Genomic DNA, 27,268 nt, shown 5'->3' on the forward strand with positions numbered 1-27,268 from the left:
TCAGAATTTAATTTCAACTTTACTTTTGATTTCGCGGGTTTGAATAATTTAAGCTGTCATTTTAGGGGTAATAATTCTTCAATAATTATTATAACGATTATTTAATGGTAATAATAATTTCTTGTTTAAAGGAAATTAAAATTTGATTGAAACCACTAGTTATGTAATAATATATAAATAAAAAATAATGGATTTAATCTTTGATCCAAGGACTTCCAATTGAATTTATATTTAACATTTGATTTTATATAGTAACAACAATTATAATAATACAGATAATAATCATTTATTCAAGAAAGTAAGAATTTGATTGAAATCACAAATTTTTCTGGAAAAATCCTGGGAAAGGTACCATTCAACGAAATGAATAAGAAGCGATTTTTCCTAGCGTCGCTTAATCCCTCATCAACAATCCGCCATTTTGCATTTTAATTCAATTCCAACTGCATGAAAGACCGGAATGACAATGAGCCAATGAGACTGTCGCATCGTGTTACCAAACCTTTTTGGCTTTTGGTATCGTCAGCGACGGAAGAGATGAGAGAAAACCCAGGTATCCGGTTACAAGGCGAGATGGAAACAGGGTAAAGCAATCCGTCGGAGGTAAAATTGAATCTCGTCGACGGGATTTAATGAAAGGGATCTGACTCTTGAAGCCGTTGAGAATCAAGATCAAGGGGCGGCGCATTCGAAAGATTGAGAGGGAGGGATCAAATAGGGGTGAACCATCCAGGAATGGTGGGATTTTTATTATTATTATTTTTTTTTATCGGGGAGGAAAAATAAATGCCAGCGATACCACCGGAGGACGAGGATAAATCATATCTAGCCAATCCGTTGTGGAGAATTTCCACGGGTTCATGTTTTCTAATTAAAATGATTATCTCGTGACGATTACAAAAAAAAGAGATTTAAATCCTCGAGATAATGATAATTACTATTGTTGTAATTAAATAGTAAGAATGATTATTAGATTTTTTTTGAGGTGATGATTTTGTTTTAACGGACGATTTTTATTTTTCTTCAACTTTTTTTAACTAATATTTTAAGCGTTAATTATAGGAATAACTAAATAATAATTATTATAGTTGTTTTAGATTTATTAGTAACTTCAATTTATTTATTCCCATTTACTAAATTTAAATCAATTATTTTCTTACATCAAGTAGACCTTTCATTAAAAATAAATAAATTCTTTTAAATAAATAATCAAATAGAGTTATTTGTCGTAATGATGTCTTCAAAATGACAGTAAAAAATTAAATTCAATTATCTTAGAGTAATTTATTAAAAAAACTTAAATTTATTAATATTATAGTTGTTATTTCCAAAGGAAGTTAGTGAACATAATTTAATAATTCATCAGTGGTCTGTATTGAATTATGGATATGGAAATAAATAAACACTTGGAGAATTTTTAAGACTGACAATTATTATTTCAATATTATAAGACTCTAGACAGTTAAGAGGTACTTTACTGGACGAAGACTTACAACCAACTAACTAAAGATTACTAGTAAGGCCCACATTGCACTCCTCTCAAAAGGATAATATAATTTCTCCTTCCATCCTCAACCCTTGGATCTTTCTCTTCTTGACCCTCTCTGGTCGCCAGATGTATTTTTGGAAAAACCCGAAATGAGAAAGTCCCTCCGGGACTTTCCCCTTTTTTTATAACATAAAAGGAAGGTCCCACAGCAACAAAGAAATAAACATTTCCTAAATCCGGAAATATAAAAACTCTAGAAGAGTGAATTTTGAACTCGGGGGAAAACCCCGAAATCCAACAGTCTGCATAAATGGTAATTGTATTGCGAATCGTGGAGTTCTTGACCAGAATTAATTTTCTCAAGTTGGGAAAGCAATTCTGGCCAATTGATGTTGCACTGTACTTGCCAAAGTATTTATCTTGTATACACTGACAAGTCGTAACACGTGGCGCCATCCAAGTTGGTCAAAACCATTGCTAACAATAGGCTCTGGAGTTGTGTCCCCTCAGGGTGGTATTTCCAGTGGTGACTGGTCAGCCACGATCAAACAGTCTCTAACCGAGATTTACGCTTCGCCAGAATTAAGTCCTCTGGGATCAACGGATTCCCATTCCACCGTGGAATAACCCGCACCCCATTCTCATCCATTTCTTGCCTGTCTCGGGTATAAAATTATTTTCCAAACTGTCCGACACATCTTGGTCAACAAATTTTATTTTTCCTGAGAAAATTTATTGCGTCATTTATTGGGGAATGATCGATGGGTTTTAATTCAAATGATTAACTGTGAATGGGACGCATGCACTTAGATTTTAATCATTAATTATTTTTTACGTGTAATTGTAATTTTATACTTCTTGTTGTTTATTGAATTCTTGTTATTTTTGGGACCTGATTTTTCTGGTACGTGGAGTTTGGTAATTAGTCTAATGATCTTATTAAAAAAGCACTTGAAAGTTTATAAATATTCCCTAAATAAAAATACTATTTTGTGGCTACTAGAACGAATTGTATTTATTTATGAGGACACGAAATAAAAATGAGTTCGAACTATTATTTATTTTATTTTCTTAGTTTTTATTTTAATTTAAAGTAAATTTTTAATTAAATAATTTGATATTTTTTGCTTACAATTTCATTTTAAGTTGAAGATTATTTTTATTAAATTCTGTCTATAAATTGTATTTTTTTTTATTATAAAAAATCTGAAAACTGCAATGAATAATTAACTTTCATAGCAAATTAAAAATAAAAATAGATTTTCGCTGAATTCTCTTCATAAACACTCGTTTTTCCTATTAAAAAATTCAACAAAGTAAAATAAAAAGGAAAAAATAAAAAAAAAATTGTAGCCAAAACGATAATTATTTCTTGAATGATTCGTCACGTTTTCCACGATGTGTTGCTGTCCCTCATCCGCCACAAGAGTAAAATCCCATCCGCAATTTTCCAGAGCACTCGTTTCAAAGTTAACATGAGTCACGTACACAAGGTGTGCTAGCACACACTCTTTACGAAATTTCTTTCCAATTTATCCTACCTAAGGATCGAATAGTCTTTTCCTCATTCCACTCACCTGCAGGTGCAGCACTGGAGGGTAAAAATGTCCGGTTGACGAGAGGAAGAGATGGGAAACGGTGGAAAATGTGTTGAAAACACAGAAAAAAAAATCCAGGAGGATGGGAAAACTGTGGAAACGGGGAAATTGGGAGTGGAAAGACGAGTCCAGGTATATGAGATTGGCCACGATTCGCCTTTCAAGAGTGGATGGGTATAAAGTTTTTTGTCGCCGGTAAACGAGAGTCTGGTCGCGTACGACAATCATGAAAAACAACACTACACTGTGATATCAACCGCGTGAAAATGCCTTTACCAATTTGTATGCAAAAATTTCTCTGCACGATATTTTCCTCTACCACATACAATCACTAGTTTATGGAGGAACGGTCAGAGATACCGAAAATGGAGGACTGCAAATCATTTGGTTATTTAACTTGAAAATTTTATCTCCCATTCGCATGGAGAAGAAAATATAATAATCATTGGTGGAATACTAAAGAAAAATTGTCTCGAAACGAAATTTTTTCATTCGAAAGTTGAATTCATTTGAGACTTCAAGGAGTCACGACTTTCCGCCCTTGGGGACAACTTTCCACCGTAGGGCGGAAAGTGATGAAGTGGGTGAAAAGTATTCATTTGCCATCCTAGGGTGAAAAGTTATCATTTTCCGACCTAGGGCGGAAAGTTGTCATTTTCCACCCTCGGGCGGAAAGTGTTCATTTTCCACCCTCGGGCGGAAAGTGTTCATTTTCCTCCCGCTTTTCAGACAGCAAAACCCGAAGTTTCCTTTGCAGACATGTTGAAAAATAGTATGTGCACATCGGGCGGGAAAATACTCACTTTCCGCCCTTGATGCACAATATACTATTAATCTCATTTCACCCCTCACTTCACGCAGCAGATGTCTAATTATTAATTTTCTTTTCACGCATAAAATCTCTCTCATTCCACACATGACCAATCGATATCGACTATCGAAGCACATCGTCCTAAACCTAGAGGCTGGCACAGTTTCAAATAACCTTCCTCTGGGAAAACCCCGGAAAACCCCATTTCCCCAGTAACTGGACCTACAGCAACAGTTCAGGGCTTCGATTCTCTAATATATGTTTGCCCTGAGGAGGTGGGTGTCATTTTCACTGGAGACTTTGAACTGTTGAAGAGGACCAGAACGAGAGAGGGAATAGGAAAAACTCTTTCCTGCACTTTTCACGGAGTATTCTCACTCTCAAGTTTAATGTAAGGTGAGAACACCCGAAACGGATATTCCTGGAGAAAAAGTGGAGACCCAGTGAGTTCCAGGGGCTTCCGGGAATTTCAGAATGGAAAGTCGACGTAAATAAACAAAATAACATTGCCTCCCCTCCGGAGATGAGAGAGGGAAGACTTACACTCCCTCAAGAAGCCCCGGTGAAGAGATACGACGATTTATTTAACATTTCTTTTTTCTTCTTTCCTCGGTGCTTCTCTCATCTGCTTACCTTCACACGCCTCATCACACTTAGAGAAAACTCCGGGATGTCCTGTCCTATCTTGGCTCGTTGTTTTCCACGTCTTTGTTCGTGCTTTTTCATAGTCACCGGTTCTTATTGCCGGGACGGAATCCGAGAGGTGCTTGTTTGCTTTTTCCGTATTTTTCTTGGTCGTTGGAGACAGCCAGTCTTGATTCAATTTTTCTTTCTGACGGTTTTACCGATTTTTTCATCGGCTTTTCGTTGATGGAAAGTTTTACCCAATGGTCTTAAAATTATATTATTTCAAACAAATGGAATTGAGGACTTTTCTTCTCTAGATCTAGGCATTTCATTTTTTTTTGTGTGATCTTTCAGGTTTAATAATTTATGGGTCAATAGTCAATATTTTTCTGCCAGTGAATTATGACAGATTTTTAGAAAGAAATGAGAATTTTTCATTTTTCATTTTTTTTTGTGGTCGTAATTAGTATTCCCCTAAAATCAAATTATTACCCCAGAATCCAGGGGATTCTGGAGATTCCAGCGAAAGAAAATCTGGATCTGACGAAGGTCGGGCTTTAAAATATAGAAATTGAACTTTCGTCCCTTCAGCAGCAGCCGTAACCGACAAAACACGATAAAACAACGGGGAAGACCAGCAGAACTATCTCCTCTTGCCACATAAAAAAAGGGAATGAAAATAAAGAAGAAACAGATAAAGAGACGGGTGGAAAGTACAAAACTGTAGCTTCGTTATAACGAGAACAGAACAACGAGAGGAAAAAGAACGGGGAAAGTAATAGACGATGGGAATGTTTGAATTTCCCAGTGGAAAAGCTCGATGTTTGTGTGACGAAAGGGGGAAAAGGTTAGGGGATGGGGTTGAAATTTCAGCGTTTCGGGGGGTCGATCAAAGCATCGAGGTGTCCATCGTGGTTTTCTACTCATCCACTGTCTGCTTCACTCGAATCGTGTAATCCAAGTCCAGAAACTGTACGAATCAGTTTCCTGCCTTTATCTCTCTGTATTTTTCTCTCTCGCATTTCCACTCTGGAAAAACGAATTTCGCTGACTCTCGGGGATTTCGTTGTTTCGGGGTGGACCTAGCGGATAGGGAGATTCACGAGGCCTCTTATCACTGGATTCAAACACATCAAGTGGAACTAATCACGTAATCACAATATTTCAGGATTCCTACGCGTTCTCGAATTTTTTTCTGTGGAAAAGATTCTATGTATGCTACACATTGTACATAATTATTTATTACATCCGCTCCCATTTCTCGAATATTCTCCAGGAAATTTCCGTTTGGAAATAAATTCTCAAAATAATTTCCCATTTTGAATCTAAGAAATAATGATTAATGGAAACTAATCACGCATTTAGAATTTTTCAGAATCAGGATTTTTTCCCACGGAAAAAATGACCGGGTAAAAATTCCCCGAAAAATTTCCGGGAATTATTTCCTCTTTTAAACTAGAAAATGCAATTACACAAACACACATCACCAATGCCAGTTTTATTTATTGCATCCTCCCCACAATAATTTGATTGCTCCTAGAAATTTGTGTAATAATGATAATAACAACAATAATAACAATAATAATAATGGAATAATATTTAAATAATGTAATATCATGTATAACTTGAATGAGTAATGAATAAACTATAATATGTTTATTTTTCATTTTCTCCGGAGATAAAAAAAAATAATGAACAAATGTCTATCATTGATTTCCATGAGAATATTTTCCAGGAAATAATTTCCATGTGGAATATTCAAAGAAGATTTATCTTCCGGAGTATTTTATTCGAGAGATTCGAGTGGGGGATTTATTTAATTTTTTTATTTCATCCGGAAATATTGCCGTAATCTGAATGATTATTTTATTGCAGGTATTGTGGCACCTCCCAGCAATGACTCAGTTAAACTCGAAGCTGGACCGTTGGTCAATGGCACTGGTGCACTTTATATCGCAGCCACGTGTGCATTTGCACTCATTCTCGTCGTTGGAAGTGTTGTCAGCGCTTTGTACATAAGAAATAGTAAAGCACGGGTACAAGAATCGCAGTAAGTATTTTTGGATATTCAGTAGAAAAAAATTTGCCTGTGTCTCCGGATAGACGAGAAATGCGGCACTAAAAAGACTAATTACGTTTGCCGATTAAATTTATTGCATTGAGAAAAAATTTTTCTTCAATCAATAATCTTTACTAATCACAAGAAAATATATTTGACATTGATAAGTCCGAGCCCGGTGGTCTGGCGTAGTGGTTAAGGTCGTTGCCTCACAACGGATAGGTTCCAGGTTCGATTCCCGGCCGGGTAGACTGGTGAGATCTAACCAGGTTAAAAAAAAAGTCCTGATCGCCACATAGTCTCTTCCGACTCGAAGCGATGTAAAATAAGCATTAAAAAAAAAATTGATAAGTCTTATGGGAGTAATAACACAGCGATTGCCAGATTTACTGGTGGAAAGAAAATATTATTGGCAAAAGAAATTTTTTTTCTCAGTGTACTCCGTGAAAATTCCGGCCGCGAAGAATATTTCATACTCGTAAGTAAATGTCTGTTTTTCGCACAAGTAAATCACATCATTAAATTAAATTAATGCATTTTTTTACCTTTATGTTATTTTTGTTGTACTGTTTTTTTAATTGTATATTCGTGTTTTAATTTCTGGTATTATTCCTCTTAATGTTGATATTATAATTGATTTTTTCTACAGTTAATCCATACCATTTATTTATAAAATAATTTACAAAAATATTCACTGATTTGAATTTGTTTTAAATTTCCATAAAAAATTCATTCGCTGATTTTCCGCGAACGAATAAAAATCAGGATTTTCCTTTTCCAATCAATCAAGGAAGACATGAATTCATAAAAAATCCTCCCCCCTCCCCCCACCCCCCAAAAAAAACATGAGGCCTATGATCTGAGGAAAGCGTGTGGGTGTGGGAAAAATCAATTGCCAACAAAAGAGGCGCGGATCCGGGGTGTGGATCAACAAGAAAAAAAAAGATATGGGAAAAAAAAACGTATGGCTCACATAGACAGGGGTATGAGCGTAACAGGGTGGTTCTTTCAAAGAGAAAGAGAAAAAAAAATTGAAGACGAACGAACGAGAGATGCGAGGGCTAGATTTTTCAGAGCCACAGGCATTGGAAAAATTCGTAAGGATAAGCGGGATACGTTAGACCCATAAGGGTAGATTTCCACGTCTACCTTTCCTCTTCTTTTCCCTCCTTTCTACCGGATGAAATATCCTTTCAATAAGCCAGGGTGATCTGTCGGTCGCTTGGCACCGCTCCACGACATTTTATTACACTGACATTGCCTGTTCGTGGATTTTCCACGAGTTTTCGAGTTCCCCGGATATAAAGCTGAGGGTAGATCCGTCAATTTTCACCGGATATAAATATTCGTTATGATTAACAATGAGTTACCGGTTAATTACCGAGATGGACATTTATATCGAATTAAATCGAAAGTCTCGATAGTCCTTATTATGGAAGTAGAAACACAAGGATGAAGTTGGCCCGAGTCGAAATATCTCGAAACGCGTGGGACTGATTCCTCATTGGTCGCCTCGAACCGCCAAATTCAAATTCGGCGCGAAGTGCGCAGTAGGTCTGGTAGACATTTATCTGTAATAAATAATAAAAACGACTTTACCCTAGAAACAAAAAGTTATGAGATTGCGTGGATCAACTAGGCAAAAGCACACCTTTTGTCTAGTCAATTAAAGAAAGGTGAAATCTCCTGACAGATAATCCTTCGGCCTGAAATAATTTTTTGAACAAAATGAGATTCTCTTGTTCCGTGAGAATTTTTAATTGACGTCTGGATCAGAAATTATGTCCTCATAAATTTCTCTCGTGACGGTTATACCTAGAATTTTCTTTTTCTTAAGATTTTGATTACTTAATATCGTGCAGAACCAACATAACTAATTAAGATCAATCTTCTGTACACTTGAACTGATAATGAAAATGAATAATGAAAGAAACTGAAATGAAAGAATTCTCTTGAGACGAGAGACGTCACTTCCTGTTGAAACACTTCTCTTTCACTTTGAGACCAAAAGAGCCATCAGAAAATTCCACGATTTTTTAAATTACCAAGAAATGGAAACAGTTAAATATCTTGAGGCACTTACCGAGATTTTATTTTTCATAATGTCGAAGGAATCCTTGCACCCATCACAGATAAAACAATCAGCAAGCCTTGGAACAAGTAAAATTCACGAATTTCCAAACTTATCTCATCCCTCCACTCGGGATTGTCTCGAACTCGAATATATTAGCTCTTTTGAGGTCTCTGCCAGGCATGATAACCAAAGGGCGAATGCAGGAATCCATCCCCTTTTCACTCTCCATCCGGAGAAATCCTCGCCCTACAGTTGTGCTTGGTAAAGCGGCAAATTTTACAATGGTACTTGTTCCAAAGGATCCTCTCATGTACCAGACCTATTGGTACTTTCTCTCTCATGGCTCACCCCGGAGACGAGACATTTTCTCATCCAATTGGAGTTAATCTCCAAACGAGTATAGGATTTCAATTACCCTCCTACATTTTAAAATTCGTTTCAATTCCAGAAATATTTCCCCTTGGAATTATTCCGGGAATTTATTTTCGGGAGGTATTTTCCGGGAAATTTTCTCTTTTTATCTTTCTATTGTCTCAATTACTGGCACTTTCTCCATGAAAAGAAGAGTGAGAAGTTCAGAGGAAATAATACCGATTTCTTTGTTGTTTAGATTCGTCCTTTTATCGATACTTTCGTCATTATTTCCATCCGAATATCCGTTCTGCGGTGAGATAAAAAACGTTGGAAGTTGTGAAGAGTGGGATAGGGGTTGAAGGGACGTTTAAGTCCCTTTGATCCTGTTTTCGATTTCGTTATAATCGAGTGCACAGTGCGAAACGATTTGACGGACCCACGATGACCACAACAAATCGATTGGAATTTCACATTTTTTTTTACTTTCATCCCGACTCCCCCATTTTCACTATTCCCACAGTATCCTCCCCTTACGAGATTTTCCTGAATTCACAAGTCTCCCCAACAGGTTCACCTCTCGGTCACAACGGGAAAAAAACTAATTCAGATTCTTTTTTCTCTAGCTTCTATATTCCCCAAGGGTTGCCGGATTTTTAATTAAACAAGGGCGATATCAAGTGACAAATTTAATGGAAACAATTTTCAAGAAATCACTCGTATCAGTTATGAACTTTTGGTAATTAAATTCATCATTCGTCTATTGACTTTATTGATGAACAATACAAAGCAGAATGACATCGATATACAATTTTTTAAATAAAAATTTTCATCGCATAAAGTTACTTTTGTTAATTAATTATTTAATTATTTTGTTAATAATTTAAGAGATAAAAAATAATTAAATAAACCTAACAAAAAGTGCGAACCGGACATGATTCTGTTACACTCGACAGATATTGTGAAGGTCATAACGTCTGAGAATTTTCGAGAGTCTAAAGTTTCAAGTCATTGAAAATGAAACCGATTTTTAATATTTGAACGTTCATAATTTAAAAATAAATAAAACAATTCAAAGAAAGAAGTATCACTTGATCCCAGTGGCCTAGTAAACCCTCTCTCTTCCACATTCAAACACATAACGCTAACTCTTAATTATTACAAACCACTTATGTTAATTTAGGTATAAAGCCCACGGCTGGTGGTCTAGTCTTATTAATCATTAAGTATAAATAAATATGTAGATACTGTACATATAATGTAAAAAGACATAATAAGCGTTGAAGTAAAGTAAAGTGGTCTGGCGCAGTGGTTAAGGTCGTTGCCTCACAACGGCTAGGTTCCAGGTTCGAATCCTGGCCGGTTAGAATAGTGAGATCTAACCAGCTTTAAAAAGTCCTGATAAATCGGCACATAGTCTCACCCGACTCGAAGCGATGTAAAATAATCATTAAAAAAAATATGTGAAAGTTTATTCTGTGAGCTTTTAGATGACATCACATATACACATTACGCTTCATCAATTTCCATGGGGGTTGAAAAGAGAACTATTTGAAAGCTAATTTCGTAAGCTTCAAAATGACGTAGCACATGTATTGTTCGACCGAAATAATGAAGGACTTTGAGAGCTGAAAGTGTCAGCTGACTCAGAGTGACGATTTTTTTATTAAAGAACCTCTACATGAATTCATAAATTTCTTTTCTTTATTTTTCATTTCTCCCCTTGGATACTGTACTCCAATAAACTTGGAGATTTGAAGAGAACTTCTCACACTCGTTTTCCCGGTGTTTCGGGGTCTTTAGAAAGGAAATAAACGGTAATTCTCGGGTTTTACATTTTTATCGAAACGTCAAGGGTCCATGAAGTACATTGCATGGTGGAGAAATGTAAAAAGGATAAAATGTGCTGGAGGACACTTGAGAAAAACTGGGGGCGGAATTTTAGTTACGTCGAAGTGGACAATTTTATGATTTCAAAGGTTTTTTTTTCTCCTCCGTCGAATGATGGAAAGGTTCATCCATCTAAAGTATTCGCTTGCACCTTTTCCATCAGCTCCTCAGCACTAGTTTCTCCTCAATAATTAGATAATCAATATTCATATTGAAAATTCAAGGGGAAATTTTTATTTTTTGACCTATCATCACCCCAACGTAAAGCGAGGAATGCAATGATAGAGCACGAATGAAATCGTTTAACACAAGTGTCGTAAAAAATACTCTCGTTTTATTGGATGTCATTCTCTCACGTTCAACTAAATTCATAAAGCTTGATAATGGGAGGGAAATTGATGACGGCGGAAGGTAATCCAACTGGTGCATTAAAAGAAAATATCAAAAAATTAATTTGAAAATCAATTTCGTGAGATAATCACTCCAGCTAATAGGTCTAACAAATTTTTCTGACGAGAGATGATCTTGCCATCATGTAATATATAAATGAAAATAGTAATTTCGATTAATTATAGCTTTTACTAACCATTAATGATGATGCCGTGTTGAGAATTGTGAATCCAAATTAATGTCCGAATTAATTTTTAATAAAAGAAATAAGTCCTCAAGAGAAAATGGTTGAATTTTCAAAGCTAATTTTCAAAAATGATTATTCATACCTAGAATATTTACGTAGGACATATTTCATAAAAGGAAATATCAAAAATGATTTCTTAAAAATTGCAGTTTATGAGAAGGATTTAATTAGGAAGAATTGATCAATTCGTTTTTTTTTCAATCAAGATAGTCTTAATTTTTTTTCATCCAACTAATTTTCTTCCATACTTCATTCAAATAAATAATTAATAAAGAATTTTAACGTTGACAATCGCCTGAATGATCTATTTGACGATGGAGTCGACCCAAACGGGACTATATCGATTTTTCAACGAGTCTCGGGAGAATGTAAATATTGAGACTTGACAGAATGATGAATTTAACAATAAAACCAGGTTAGGTTCCATTCTTGATCCCGGCTCGATACTCTATGTTGCCTCAGTCTTCGTTCCATCGATAAACGCTCCTCACCAAGAACAAAGACCTAGAAGCGAATGGTAATTAAGATTTTTAATGTTCCATGCGCGCACTCAAATGTATCCGTTAAAACACTCCAATTAAACCAGCAAATTGAATTTCACTGTGAAATACGCACACGAGTGATGTGAAATTTGCGTAGTGAGTAGTGGAGGATCCTCGCAAAATCAGATTCATTGTTATGGTCATTGGATCTCCGTTAATCACTTGTACATCACGTGAATTCCAGATGAGAGATGGGCTCTCACCCCAACTGTCGCATTGAGCGAGTTAAGGATCCACTTACCCCAACCCCCAATTTTCGTCATCCCTCCTCATGGTACAGAGGATCTCGTTATGCCGAGGAAATTCCCAGGACAATGGCCCAAAGACGAATACACACACGTACACGTAATGGAAGTTTATACGAGAGAATGGGAATACCGTCTCTCTCATTCTGCGGCGATCTTACAAATTCCCCGGCGGAATATGCAAATCAACCCTCGACAATATCGCGCGACTCTTCTTCTATGTTCTTATCGAATCCAATGCGATATGCGTAGACGTATGGAGAAAGGAATTCCGTGACTATTTTTTATCCTCCTTTTTTTTCCGCTTATCGTCAGTCAGCCATTAGCATATTCAAACAGATTGTTAAGGGGCTGTGATAATTTGCTCTTCCATATTTTCACTGCTCTCCCTCTTTCGGTTGTTATATTTAACGCAGGAATTGTCGACAAACGGTAAAAATTACGGGAAAACTGAAAAAATTACGGAAATCTCACGTAATTTTTTCGGTATAAGTAAAATGTCACAAGAAATTTTTTTATTTTTTTTTTAATTTCTCTATAATTTTGGGGAAAAATGACGGGAAAAAAAAATATTTTATTTCCCAAAGATGATGAAAATGTGAAGCATTGACCAAAAAATACAATACCTCCATTATTTTGGAGTCTAAAGCTGCAACTTGTACACCTCTAAAACCTCTCGAGCCCATTAACCATAATTTAATACTTCTCCAGGATTTAACTCCAATGAATTTTAAAACAATGGAGAAATTTCATATTTCTTAATTCCAGGAAGACATTACCATGCTGCAGCTACTCAGCGGCTGGAACTGGAGGTCTGACCGGAAGTTCAGTACTCGTGAGGGTAGACCCTAGGCCAGGAAGTGCCAACTCTGGTAGCTACGCGACAATCGCCGACCTAGAGCCACTCTACGCCCGACCCTGTGGATCTCGCGCGAGTTATTATGCCTCCAGTCATGTCACACACGTCAGTCAGGTAACATTTTACAAGTAATTTTGGTAAATGTCTAGTTCAAGTCCACCAAACCATTCTCGATGTTTTATATTCGATTGGATGGGTTTTCGTCACCTAATTAAGGATCTGGTCACCTTTTAATCCGGAAACAATTAGTATGGGAGATATGATATTTAATACACCGCTCTATGCGTTATCCAGGGCCACGGCGAGGACGTGGCGGTGTGTCGGCCCCAAAGACACCACATGTTGGCACATTTATAGACATTGGACACACAGAAAGATGGATTTCATCAAATATTCCTGAACACTTCACTAAAACTCTGAATTCACCTCACCCGACCATCTACCATCGCTGACTGAACACAACGAGTGATTTATCCACCGCTACCCTTCTGTAGCAATTCAAATTATTGAATTTAATATCACTCACTCGTCGTGTTAACAGCGGCAGCAGGGGGAACGGGGGTTTAAGGAATTATCAGGGACAACAGAATTTACCTCAGGACTATTTTTCGATGTATTTACCTCCTTGTTGTTTCTCACTCTCTTCTTCCGTCTTGTTAATGGGAACTGAGAGGATAAGAATGAATTTTTCGTCAAAGAATTTAATATTTCAATGATTTTTGTTTTTTTGGTGGACCTAAACCATACATTTACCGTAATTTTTCTTCTCTTGTCTTTCAAGAAATATCTCACTTCGAAAATATATCATCTTTTCATTCAGTCAATCATTCACTACCTCTCCAGCCCGTAGACCACTACAAATTGGTCAAAAATGTAGCAATATTTTTTACTGCCGAAATAATTCTCGCGATATCAGGGCAATATTTCTCTCAGAGTGGGCGTCAAAGAGCAATTGAAGAAATCCTGAGAAGAAAATATCATCATTACAGCGGAGAAATTTGTTGAATGAGGGGGAGATAAGACAGATAATTTCCGGGCCTGTGAAGAGGGTTCTGCTTGTTGACTATACGAGACGCTCCCGGAGGGAACGTAGATGCAAATGCGACAGGAATTTCACGGGTATAAACAGTGTCCTCGGGCACACAAATTCTGGAGAAACAAAACGATGGTACCATGTAGGGAAACACCTTGCTCTATGCTATCTACTTCACCTAGCGACAGTATTGTATAAACTTGTTGTTCAAGACTCTATTGAAATCAGAAGCGGAGGACTTGCTCAGAGAAATGAGTTACCAGTTACAATTCCTCATCAAAGTTTGAATAGCGAGAGATTGCGGAAAGATGAAATTAAGATAAAAAATTTGCCCTAGCTAAATTAAAGTTGCGCTATGCGAAGAAATCAGGTCTCTAATGCCATGAAGAAAATATTTGCTTTCTGTATTTTCCCCGTAGTTGAGGGTTTGTTATCGCTGGCGAATGAGACGAATTCGATTCTCAAAATAGCGCAATTGGTTGGGACAATCTTCTCACAATCGAGAAGTTGTAGGTTCGAATCCCACGTTCACCCACAAATTTTTCCGAATTAAATTCTACGAAAAGGTCAAACCCTGAGTTTTCCCACGCACTGAACAAAATCTATGTGACAGTTGACCCATAAGAATCAGCAAATTCCAAAAAAATATTGACCAATTCTTCAGCTGAATTGACCTCCGGCTCCGAGTAGCAAAACGATTCTAGGGGTAATTGAGTTCTCCTTGAAGGTGAAGCACCTTCTGTGCAAAAAAATGAAACGAATTCTGCACCATCATATATTACGTCTCCGACTCGACAAGCAACAGCTCCTGAGACGTCATACGCCCCACCTCCACAAGAGGGAGTACCCGTCTAAAGGCATACGCGTACACCCAGTAAATTGATCCAAGATCAAAGCCGAAACAATCACAGGACCCACTTGTCTGAGCCACCCCTCGACCCTTTAGCCCAACGTCTTCGTCTTTTATCCCCGGTAACCTCTCTCTCTCCCTCTTTAGATGCTTGAGGAACGAACCAACCGCGTGTGTAACCTTTCCATCTACCTCGAGACTCCCTTTTCTCATTCCAACCCTCGTATATTCTCTCGAGAGAGACCTCTTCCCCAAGTCGCCACTCACTCTCTCTTCTTTCAATGGAGAAAGCAGAGGAAAAACGTTGGCAACTCTATTTCTCATGCTTTCACGGGGAAATTAATGTGGAGGTGACATGGAATATAAAAGAGTAAATGACAACATCTCGGTGCGTCCTCGAGTAACAGAAACAGATGAGCCACGCATTTTTCAAACTTTCGGGGAATATTCGGAGGTTCTGTCAAGGTCAAGTATAGGTCAATCGGGTATTGGAAGATTTTAACGAGTGAATGACATTTTGGCGTGACTTCCAGTAACAAAAAAGATGAGACAGACATTTCTCTATTTTTAGACTGAGAAGATTGAGAGGTTCGGTGAAGGTCGAATATAGGTCGATCAATTATATGGAAGTATAAAAGAGTGAACATCTCGGCAAGTCTTTGAGTGACTGAGAAACATGAGACGGCCATTTTTCAGCTTTCAACGGAAAACATTCAGAGGTTGTGTGAAGGTCAAAAAGGTCAATCCATTAAAAAAATTTCGTACAGTTTTATGGATTTTTGTTAATAATATCTGCAACGTAGATGAAGTTTTACAATTAACAATTAACTATTTGTTTTGACAATTTTTATAAAAACTTGATTTTGTGGAATTTGCATTTATTATGATGTATCTGGAAGACTTTGTAAACTCCACAGTCCCTCATTCTCTCCTCTCCTCCCATTTATGAACGTACCCAGAAAAAATACATAAAAACAAGTACAAAGGTAACATGAAACGAAAGAAAACACAATGCGTTGAGCAACTGAGAGGAAGCTCCGCATTTATTTTTCCATTTTTTTTTTTCGTTCTTTCATCCAGCGCCTTTTTGAGAAAAAACCCGAGGCTTCACCCCTTGACTCCACCGATGGGGATCAAAGGGGCAAACGTTCGAATCCAAACTTTCTCGTGGTGAAAAAAAGTTGAGGATGCTAGTTGCCAGGAGGTTTCAGCAAATTTTTGTGGAATAAAAGGAATTCAATGAGGAAAAAGTGAAAACAGCAAACTCGCTTGAGATGACTAGCTCCTATACATTACTTGTCCGACTGCCTTCGGACTATGGACCCCGGGGGGATGACGGGGTGAAATGGTGAATGAAAGCCCCGGAAGAGATCAGGGGGGATGGAGAGCAAGCGATCGAGTAAAAGCAAGGAGAAGTTGTAGAAGAGCAAGAGAACACTCAACCACAAACTCGATAAAGTTCCTCGGATTCGCTACTGCGCTTTTCGATCCGAATAGTCGTCTTGCATGGCTTCCACTTTCATTTTTATTCTCGTTACTTTCTCTCAGAGATGTAAAAAAAATCATTCATTGAATAAAATTGATAAGAAAGGTATAACAAAAAATTGAGGTATATTGCGAGAAGACGACGACTTTTTTTTGTGGAAATCAATTATTCAAGAGAAATAAGAAAAGAATGGAAACATTGGAGTTGTATTTGAGTTGAAAAAAAGATTACTCTACGTCATTTCGGTATTGACCCACAAATTTGACCTTTGTAGGGCCCATTAAGGCCCAGTCAGGGTTTTGACCCACAATTCTGACCTTGACACGATCAAGTGAGAATTTTTCATGCAGTCTGCAGTCTAATCCGTACAATATATATTTGTTTATATTATCCACAAATTGCGCTCTAAAAAATAAAAGTAACAATAAATAAAAAATAAAAATAAAATAAAATAAAAATTTTCACACGTATGGGCTGTTATCATTTGACATCAAAAATCTAAATCTTCAGAGAATCTTAAATATCTAGAAAAATTACCCATAATTTATGTTTTTTTCTTTAATTAAATTCAATTGATAAATACAATATTTTTTTTCTTATTCCAGAAAAATTATTTTATTAAAATGGTATATTATATTATAGTATATGTATATATATTATATATAAACTATGTTGTATAGGAGAGGGAATACGGTAGAGAACAGAGCAAAAAAGCTGGAATATTAAAAAAAAAAAATTATTTTTTTACTGATAAAAAGGTGGGCTACACAGAACTCTCGATTTTTCGGGAATTTTCATTGTGAATCGGGTAAGGACATGAAAGGGACAATCTCCGGTCAGTTTGCAATTGAATTTGTGCCCCTAGTCTCTAGTTAAAATTCCAGTGCGCGACGAAATATGAAAAACAACGGAACACCCACCAGTCTGGGGGTGAAAAAAAAGTCACCCCCTTAAATCATAAAAATCGAGCCCATAAATCTGTTGTTCCCTTCACCCACAATTCTTTTTTTTTAATCAAAGGCTGCGAGTCAAATAAATTTTTCGTCTCATTACCATAGGAATGAGTGCACTCCCAGGAAAGAGTTTCAATTCTCCCCGCAATTCTTTCGAGCTGAAAAAAAAAATCCTCACCGCTCTCGACATGAAAACAAAAACAAAAAAAAAATTGTGAGAGAGAGAAATTTACGAAGTGGTAACGGTACCTGCGTAATCAGCCAGAGAGGAAAGTCTGGGGCCGATATTGAAATCGGGAAATAATTTACGAAAGCCAGTGTCACGTAGAAACTCATTCTAACACATACACATGGCATGAGGGCCAGCGTTGAAATACATAAAATGCAAATACACTAATACTCAACGGCTTATCGGTTGGATTTTGGCCTTTTCCCCTGCAATTATTAGAGGTCCTCGTTATGTCCACTCGTTCCACGGATATTAATGGTAACGTTAATGCACGATATGTATAATTAGCACACTGATGATTCGTAATTAATGCTCTAGATCCATTATTGAGTCATTATCTATATTTTGGGGTGAAAAATTCACGGGGAAATATTCGGAAAAATTACCGTGCCCGCACTGGACTCATACGTAAAAAGCATATATCCAGAAATATATATCAATTATATCTAGATATATTTGAGATATATTTCTAAAAAAATATATTCGATTTTTTTTTTTCAATTAAAAAACTCACGTAACCCTTTGTGTCAGCTTTTTTTGGCGCTATGCATATGAAAATATATCTATATAATATGATATATATATATATATAATAATAATATTCAATATTTTTATTTTTATATTATATTATCCTAAATTTATATAATGTAATATATAAATTTAATATAATTTATCAAAAAAAATTAAATTAAATTATTTTTTATTTAAATTTTTAGACTTTTTTCTTTCTTCTTTTTGAAATTCCATATATGTATATATTATATTAGAAATAACCGTGAATATATATATATATTCCAATGATAACATCCCATACGTGGACGATTTGGCGCGCATAGCGCGTCATATACGCTAGTAAATAATAAAAATATACATTGAATATTAAATTTGAATTGAAGGAAATAAATACTCATTGATTATCAATAACTTTTAATGAAAAATAAATAAAATATAAAAAACTCAAATCGAGGGAAAAACGGATATCAAATGTCAGATAAAAGATTTGAAAATTTAATTCCACATAGAGTTCAATCCTTCACAGATCCGAAACTTCAATCCATTAAAAAACTAAAAATCCGTTAGCATCTGCTCCCATCACATGTTCCCCAGCCTTGAAGCCCATTCCAGCCATTTAAAAATCCACTGAAGCGAAAAAGCTTCACCTCTGATATCACTCCCATCAGCAAAACTCTCCATAATAAAAAGAGAAAAACGTGAAAAATTGTTGGACCATTTTTAACCATTCCACCGCTATTAACGAATCACTTAATCAGCATTCCCTTTCATCTCCCCGATCACCATCCGAAAAATTCAATTACGGATCCGCCATTTGTAACGAGGGAGTAGAAAAAAAAAAATTGATATTGGAACTTTTAACATACGTTCTATCATCCTTAAAAAGTTTTTAATAAACCACCGTCATGTACTCTTGAGTTCCCCTGACATGAGGGATCCAAGAAAACCAGAGCCCAGGGCTCTCTTTCATCGCGGCGCTAGTTTTTTTCCCTCTTGATTTCAATATCCACCCCCAGGATGGATCCTCTGGCTTCTCGATTCACCTGTCCTGTGTACCATCACTGCTAATGCGTTTTCATGGTTTTTTTTTTTCAACCCCCTTTTTTTCCGAGGGGATTCGCCATCAATGTAATACGTCGTTAGGAATGTCGTTGTGTTGGGCAAATGGAGGCAAAGAGCAGGGGTTGAAGAGAGGGAGGAGTGAAAGGCAAAACTCCGGAAAATTGAAATTAATGAATAGCCAGACCTCTCAGTCTATCCTCTACTATCTCATCAAGGGTGATTCTCTCTTCTCCAACCCCTGGAATGCTTCACTCTACCCCTTTAGCAAAAAGGGATTGATATCTAGCGAGGATCAAGTACTCGACAAGAGCGAATATCACTTAACTGGTTTTGCTCATCCCGGAGAATCTTCCACTCGTCTTGAATTTTCCAGGTGCTAGCGTTATGGCTCATTTGTTGAATTAAGCAAATGATTTTCTCCTTGCAGAAATATTTTTATATTTATTTTATCTCAATTATTTCCTCGACGACTGCGTAACAATTCGTCAATTAAATTTTAGTAAATACGACATTTTCCAGGTTATAATTAACAAATAAAAATATTTATATTTTTTATGTTTTTAATTTATTGAATTCATGACTTATCCGCTATTTCGCAACTTTAAAAAGGCGCGTCATTTGAATAATTTGTTATATTAAAGGATTTTAGTAAATACATAATTAATGCCACTTGGACTTTGTAAAAATGATTATGTAAAAATTACAGACGACTGATCCCTGTGACAAGGCTCGAGCAATGGCTATTCCACGGTCAGCATTATATTGTCGAAGTTTAGTCCAAGAGGGAACATTCGGTCGAGTCTACAGAGGATCCCTGAATGTAGCTGGAAAAGATCAAGAAGTCTTCATCAAGACTGTAACAGGTGAATAATGCAAACTGACGGAAGAGTTGTTTTATAAACTGGACGTATCCCTTCGAGCATTTTTCCCCTCACCCCCCCCCCCCCGGCATTCAGTCATAAATGCAACAAATATTTTATACAACTGATAGTCGATGTTAACCATATTTGATTCTATTTAATTTATCCGTTCAATGAACCGAGAACTGCCTGAGGCAATTGAGCATTTGGTAATAGTTATTGAATCGGAGTTGAACGCTCCATCTAGTTGAGGCCCAACTACATCTCTACCCATCCCACCAACTGGTCGTTCGATAACTATTCCCTAATTATCCAGTTGTCTCAATCTTAATCTCCGACTGACCCGTTCGATAACTGTCGCCACTCGATTCGGTTGGTATTATTGAAATGCGCCGTAAGGTAATAATCACTGAGCCTTTTGAAACATCAATCAAATTCTATCAGTGAATTTTTTCCTCTCATCTCGCAGCATGACTCAAGCCATTACATAATTTACACCATATAATACGTAGCAATGAACTAATTAATCAATCACTCATTGAAAATTATAATAATCGCATATAAATAACCGACTGCTGATAAGGTAGGAACCCCCGCTCCCTCCGTCCCTTACCATCAGTCGGTAATGTAGGAAATGTGATCGACTTGTTTCTCAATTCAATTTTTTGAAATTCTTCTGGACTGATTAATTTTTGACGGGCGTTCTAATAATAATGAGATGGTGAACACCATTTGCAGAATAATTAAACAGGGAGATGGTTATCATTATTAATTAATGAATACAATTGTTTCAGAAGTGGCATCTGCGTATCAGGCATCACTTCTCGTTGTGGAAGGCTCACAATTGGCTGGGCTTGTTCACGTTAATATAGCATCACTAGCTGCTGCCTGTTTGGACACACCTTGTCCATTATTAGCATACGCTTGTGCATCGAGTGAATTAAATTTAAAAACCTACCTTACCGACGGTGTTCATCATCCAGTTACCAGAGATCTTGTTAATGTTGGCGTACAAGTGGCGCGAGCTGGTGCATTTCTCCACGGGCGGGGTCTCCTGCACAGGTACAAAATCATTACAAAATTTTTGTTTCTAATTCAAAGTTAGAATGAATAAAAAATACATCTGAAAAATCGACAACTACAAAAATTAATGCCCGCAATCTCCAGCGAAGTGGAACTAGGATAACGGTTTTTTATTAAAATCCTGTTTTTAGCGAATAGTTTGGAATCTAAGGGAGATACCGATATTTTGGTGAATTCATTTTTTACGGAGAAAAACAAGAGCTACAAAAAAGATCCTCATAGAAACATCCGTTTCTGGGCCCAATTCGAAGATATTCACCAAAAACTGGACTGAAAACCGCCTTTAAACGATTATAAATAATCAGAATGGATTAATATATATTATTACCAAATCATAATTGAGGACTTGACAGCGAAAACAGACGATGATTAATGAAATGAAATTTCAGTTTGATGAAGATTCAAAAAGGAAAGGAGTGGTAGAAAATACTTTTAAAATATTCACTGACGAGCCCAGAGATCGATAATTTCTTACCGGACGGATTGAATAAATTTGAATAAATAAAATGAATTTTAATTTGAATTTGGATGGGAGATGTTTGATGTGATTATTATGATATGCAGGGATATCGCAGCGAGGAATTGCCTAATCGAGCCGAGTAGTTTTCGAGTGCGTCTGGCAGACGGGGCATTAGCGAGGGATCTTTTCCCCCAGGACTATCACTGTCTTGGGGACAATGAGAACAGGCCCATTCGTTGGATGGCCCTGGAGAGTCTTCAGCTTAATCAGTACAGCACTGCGACAGACGTGGTAAGTCATTAATGCACCGAATTATCCGGCACGGTTTTCCAAGGGCCATTAAAACTTGGATAAATGCTACCCTTTCCACGAAAATTTTACGGAGACAAACGTTCAATAAAAACGACGTGTCTTTTCCGTAATTGCCCAGCTAAATGGGGCTGTAGGAAATTTTACGGAACTCTCGCGTAATTTTTATCTAAAGTCACGGAATTTTTCAGTGGCGTTCCGTAATTTTTATTTGAATTACCTGTGATAAATTACGATACGATACTTTACGCACTAAAATTCGACTTTTTCATCGATTATCGGATTTATGGGTGGTAGGTCACTTTTTCCCTGGACATAATTTCCCAGACGAAATTTCCTTTTGGTCCTTTTCCCCGGACCAAATTTCCCTGGACAAAATTTTCCGAAAAACCTTCCAGAAAAAGAAATCAATTCTTATGATTCTGAGGGTATGATTGGGTATTTGAAGAGGATTGCAAATATCACATCATATTAATTATTGTATTGACGTTATTTTTTGGCGTAATTGAAGGTTAAAATTAATATGGTCGCGATGTTGCCTACGTTCTGAGTGGGAGCGCTGGAAGTTGTTGGGTTTTGTATATTATGATTCATGTCAGTTCATTTGAAAATTATTTGGCGTTGAGTTTCGCTGGTACGAGACATTATGTTGAGATTTTGTATTGCTATTGTTTGTGTGAATTGACGATTGTTCATTCATCTATTTCAATTATTATGGAGAATAATCATTTTTGTTTCCATTTTTTGTGTGATTTGGCAATACAATGTCGTGTAGTGGAGGATTTTTTTTCTTTTCATCATCATTTTTTCTTTCTTGCTCCCTAATTTTAGTTCCAAAATGATATTTTTGTTTTTTGGGGGAAATTTTGTACGGGGGAATTTTTTTACGGGTAATTTTCTTCGAAGACATTTTTTGGAGGGAAATTTTGTCCGGGAAAAAATTCCTCTAGAACCGTATTTATGTAATTGCTGTAACCATTCGTAAGAGAAAATTCCACATGATTCCCTTCAATTTCAGTGGTCATTCGGCGTTTTCCTGTGGGAATTAGCGACAATGGGGCAACAACCCTACGTGGAAGTGGATCCCTTCGAGATGATGGCCTGCCTCCGTGATGGCTATCGCCTGGTGCAGCCCCGACCCTGTCCCGACGAGCTCTTCACAGTAATGGCAGTATGTTGGCTAGACATCGCCCGAGATCGGCCAACAATGCCCCAACTCCTAGCATATTTACAAGAATTTCACGACGCCCTCGGTGGATTCATCTAATTCCCAAAAAAAAAGCCAAATGAAACAATCAAATTTCTCTCAGCAACAAAACTACCAAAACAAATCAAGAGAGCACAATCAAAAAATCACAGAGAAAATAAATCTCCAAAATCCCTCAATTGACTCTGGAAATAAATTTCCAGTTTCTTTCATTCAGTCGTTCATTGGAAAAATGAATAAAAAATATCTGAACCGAGCAAATCGAATCCCAACGGAATCACGAGGACAATAGAGTGCACACGATGGGATTCTGATGGAGACTCCTTTAACCCTCACTTTATCCTCAACCCCTACAATTCTCTTGCTAGCTGCGTCGAGACGATGGGAAATTCGACGATTTTTTATTCAGGAACAATTTGCCATGAGATCGTGGGGAAGTGTTCAAGAAACTCATGATGTGTGTTGAGTGTATTGGGGGCTAGGGGGTGGTTATAAATTGCGTCTAGAATGTGCTCCTGGAGTAGTCAAAAAACGATACGATCTAGGGAAAAGAAATCGCGAAAAATAATCCAAGTGATATCACAGAGGAGCATTTCAAATGATCAATGATCTTTAATTCGACTAGACACTCAGTATTCCTGCAAATTTAACTGACAACAAATTAATCAAGTCGCAAAAAAAAATGAAATAAATCATTGAAATCATGATCGAATTGGAAAATATGTGAAAGTAATATAAATAGAGATGAGTGGAATTGCGTTAAAAGGAAAAAAATGAACACGAAATAATAAGAGGAATGAAAATGTTGAAAGTGTTGAGTTCTTTTGGAATTTCGACGGCTTCTGCATTAATTTGCGCTTGAAGAAATAGTTTTGCAGTTTTATTTTCCAGAGAAATTGTTTCAGCGATTTTATCAAGTTGAAAAATGACAGATCAATGATCAATGGATGAATGAATTGCGCACAAATTCAACGGATTCTAGTGAAAGAAAAGGAATGAGGGCAATAAATACAAAACTCAATGGCTCTTGGCTCGCGTAAATCTTTCTCTTCCATCGTACTTGTCCTCAATTACGAAACTGATATATTTGCAAAGCAAAAGGTACGACTGAGCGACTGATAGTTGAGGTTTTATCGTTTCACTACACTAAAACCATCTTCGAAGAGTAAATTGTCTCAGTTGTTTCATGGGTCTATGAATTATTCCATCGGGACTGATATTTTTTATTGCGCAAATATTTCTGAGAGCTAATACCAAAGATCTGAATATCTAACAGCTAAAAAAATCATTGACTTCAATAAATAAATCTAATCAAATAAGCAATTTGTTTATCAAATCTTTCTCATTTGTACAAAATATTTCTTAAAAAGATCCCCCATTTTTTTGGATGTAGATATGTGACAGGCAATTGGTAATAAAATAATAAAGTAAACAAAAATATATCTCTGGGAAAAGGTGAAGGCTAGACTGAACTTGTAGAAGTTTTCAAATTTTTTATACCGATGAAGAAAGTCTGTCCTTCCCAGGGACTTGTAAATAAAACCAAGGACGTAAAATTTTCTAATTGTACTAGATGTTTATATGTCGTATATTTCCAACATTGAAATAAAAACTTATCTTTTCTATCCCTCTCATCCCTTCTCAGCTCATCACAACGTAAACAGACTGGTGCTAATAACAAAAAATAATACTGAAACCCCGAAACTTTCACCTATTAGTCAACCGTAAACCAAATTTTCTAGTTAATGAACGAAAAATTTCACTATTACTAAATCTTAAGATCTTAACTACTACCCAATACTTTACGACGACAGCAAGAGTCAAATGAATGGAATGGAAGGACGAGTGAATGTAGCATTGATGGAAAAAGGATGATTTAATGATTGAGTGGAGGAAGAAGATAGAAAGAAATATATTTTCATTTTTGTTATTTGAATTGTTAACGCTGACCTTGAGGTCTAGGATTTTTTTTGGCTAGAAACCTCAGAGTCCTCGGGACTTTCTGATCCTTTGATTTCACGGGAATGCTAATTACAGTCAAACGAAAGGTGATAATTAAGGAATTAGCAATCGGCAAAATTTAATTTAGAAATTCAAAACGAAATTCCACTCGCGACATAAACAGGAATTATCACTTCCAGGAACGCAACCCTCACTCAAAACCTAATTACCTAGACGTCAAACATTTTTTAATGATTTTAATTATTTATTAACGTCTCGTTTTCAAGGTCATGGTGAGGAAATCGTAGAGCTCATGAGGTTAGCCTGACTCGAAAGTGATTAGACCCTTATCAGGTTATCGCAAGGGCAATTAAACCATTTGAAGACCTGATAATAGCCAGATAGGGCCTCATCCTTGCATTTCGGGCCTGATCCGGACCTCATGTGCCCTATAAGGGCCTTACATTCCAATCTCGCAGCCTCATAGAAACCTCGTGAAACGCCTGACAAAATTTCTACTCAAATGACTTTTAGATCTAGGGGATTCTGAGGATTCTAACGGGAAAAAATCACTAGATCCATAAAAGTCCCGGCCTTGATGAGGGAAAAAGGTATAAATGCATTTTCACTGATATTTTTTACAGTTCGATAATGAAAATCATTTAATTTTTTATTTTGTGGATAGTATTGATGAGTTTATGTACTGATATCTTCTTTTTCCACTTGACTATCGGTTCGCTCCATTGAGTGGTGGTATTTTAAGAATTTTTAAGGTATTCTATTGGTATTCGTGAATGTTTTATGGAGGAACAGGGTAGGCTAGAGCTGCACACTTTAATCGCTATAAAATTACACTGAAATGTATTAGAAAAATTACCAAGAGAACGAGAGACAGATTTAATGAAATCCTCGTACGTGATTTGACATTTCGGGGAGGATGGATAATACGTCTTTTTATCTCTCAGTTCTATCCATCCTCGCTCGAAGGTATTACTGCCAATTTTTTAAATAAATTACTGACGGTTGGAGAGCGTTTCACGTAATTTAAACATTGAAAAAAGTGTAAATAGGAAGGGACGAGTAATGAGTGCGGCGTCAAAAGTAAGTTGATTTGTGCAGATTCTATTATTTCCTATAAACAATTGTACGGCATTATTTTTCAATGGAAAATAAAATATACGTGTTAAAACGAATTGATTGAATTTTTTTTGTGATGCAGGCATAATTATCATAATTAATCTCCGCGATTACGAGGGGTAAGTAAAATTTATAATAATTGTATCAATTAATAGTTCAAATAGAAAATAAAAAAACGTGTCGATAATTTTCAGTGATATTTTCCTAGAGTTTTATTGAATGTATTGTATTCAAATCAAGTGATTAAATCCATTGTCTTGATTTCTTCGAGAAACTGAGAGTTAATCTGTCGTGTTCTTTTCCTCGAATTCCATAATGCAAGATGAAAAACAATAAAGTGATAAAAGATTGGTTAATGTTTAAGTTGTCCGTTGAAAAAATATGGGAGGAAGATATCAAAGAGAAAAATTGAAATCTTAATGTTCTTCTATCTTGCGTTTTTAAGAAATATTTCTATGGAAAATACATGAAAACCTTCTGAATAATTCATAGAAATTAGCAATAATTTAGCGGAAGTTTTTGCTTCGAGAGGATTTCTCGGTGATTGCGCCCGGTTTTCCCCTTGAATTCTTGACAATGTTTTTCAGCATAAAAGCAGTTGAAGAAATAAAAAGTCAGTGGCAATAGTCGCTTTTACGATTTCTATTGTTCCCTCAAATTTCTTCATTAGGTCTATCTATTATGCGGACATCTCTCCACTCGTGGTTAGGTGCATTGAAACATTTGTTATCAGTGAGAGAAACGCCACGAGATGAATAGACACTTTGTGGCATAATATTTACGAGTAATACATACATGTCCTCACACAATACGTACAACCAAACTTTCTCCTCGGTTTGGTATCGACCCTATCGAAATGTCACCTCGATTCTCACGACCCGCACGAGATGGTGAGGTTTATTCGATTTTAAAATGTGTGAGATTTAAAATTCTTTCCTTTAAAAAAATTCACTTTCCACATTT

The 27,268-nt window shown here is 36.4% G+C and overlaps 1 protein-coding gene across 1 annotated transcript in view; it reads left to right on the forward strand.

The window, feature by feature from the left end:
- The window catches only part of LOC105269353 (tyrosine-protein kinase Drl), a 58,306-nt gene extending 33,773 nt beyond the window's left edge, over positions 1-24,533 (forward strand). The window contains exons 4-9 of the mRNA XM_011309505.1: positions 6,401-6,575; positions 13,092-13,296; positions 20,015-20,171; positions 20,963-21,230; positions 21,816-22,002; positions 23,039-24,533. Of these exons, the coding sequence (XP_011307807.1) occupies positions 6,401-6,575; positions 13,092-13,296; positions 20,015-20,171; positions 20,963-21,230; positions 21,816-22,002; positions 23,039-23,287 (1,241 nt within the window). The 3' untranslated portion in view covers positions 23,288-24,533. The remainder of the gene's footprint in view (positions 1-6,400; positions 6,576-13,091; positions 13,297-20,014; positions 20,172-20,962; positions 21,231-21,815; positions 22,003-23,038) is intronic.
- Positions 24,534-27,268: the final 2,735 nt, after the last annotated feature.

Source organism: Fopius arisanus, unplaced genomic scaffold (genome assembly GCF_000806365.1).
Source record: "Fopius arisanus strain USDA-PBARC FA_bdor unplaced genomic scaffold, ASM80636v1 scaffold00067, whole genome shotgun sequence".
Taxonomy (NCBI): Eukaryota; Metazoa; Arthropoda; class Insecta; order Hymenoptera; family Braconidae; genus Fopius; species Fopius arisanus.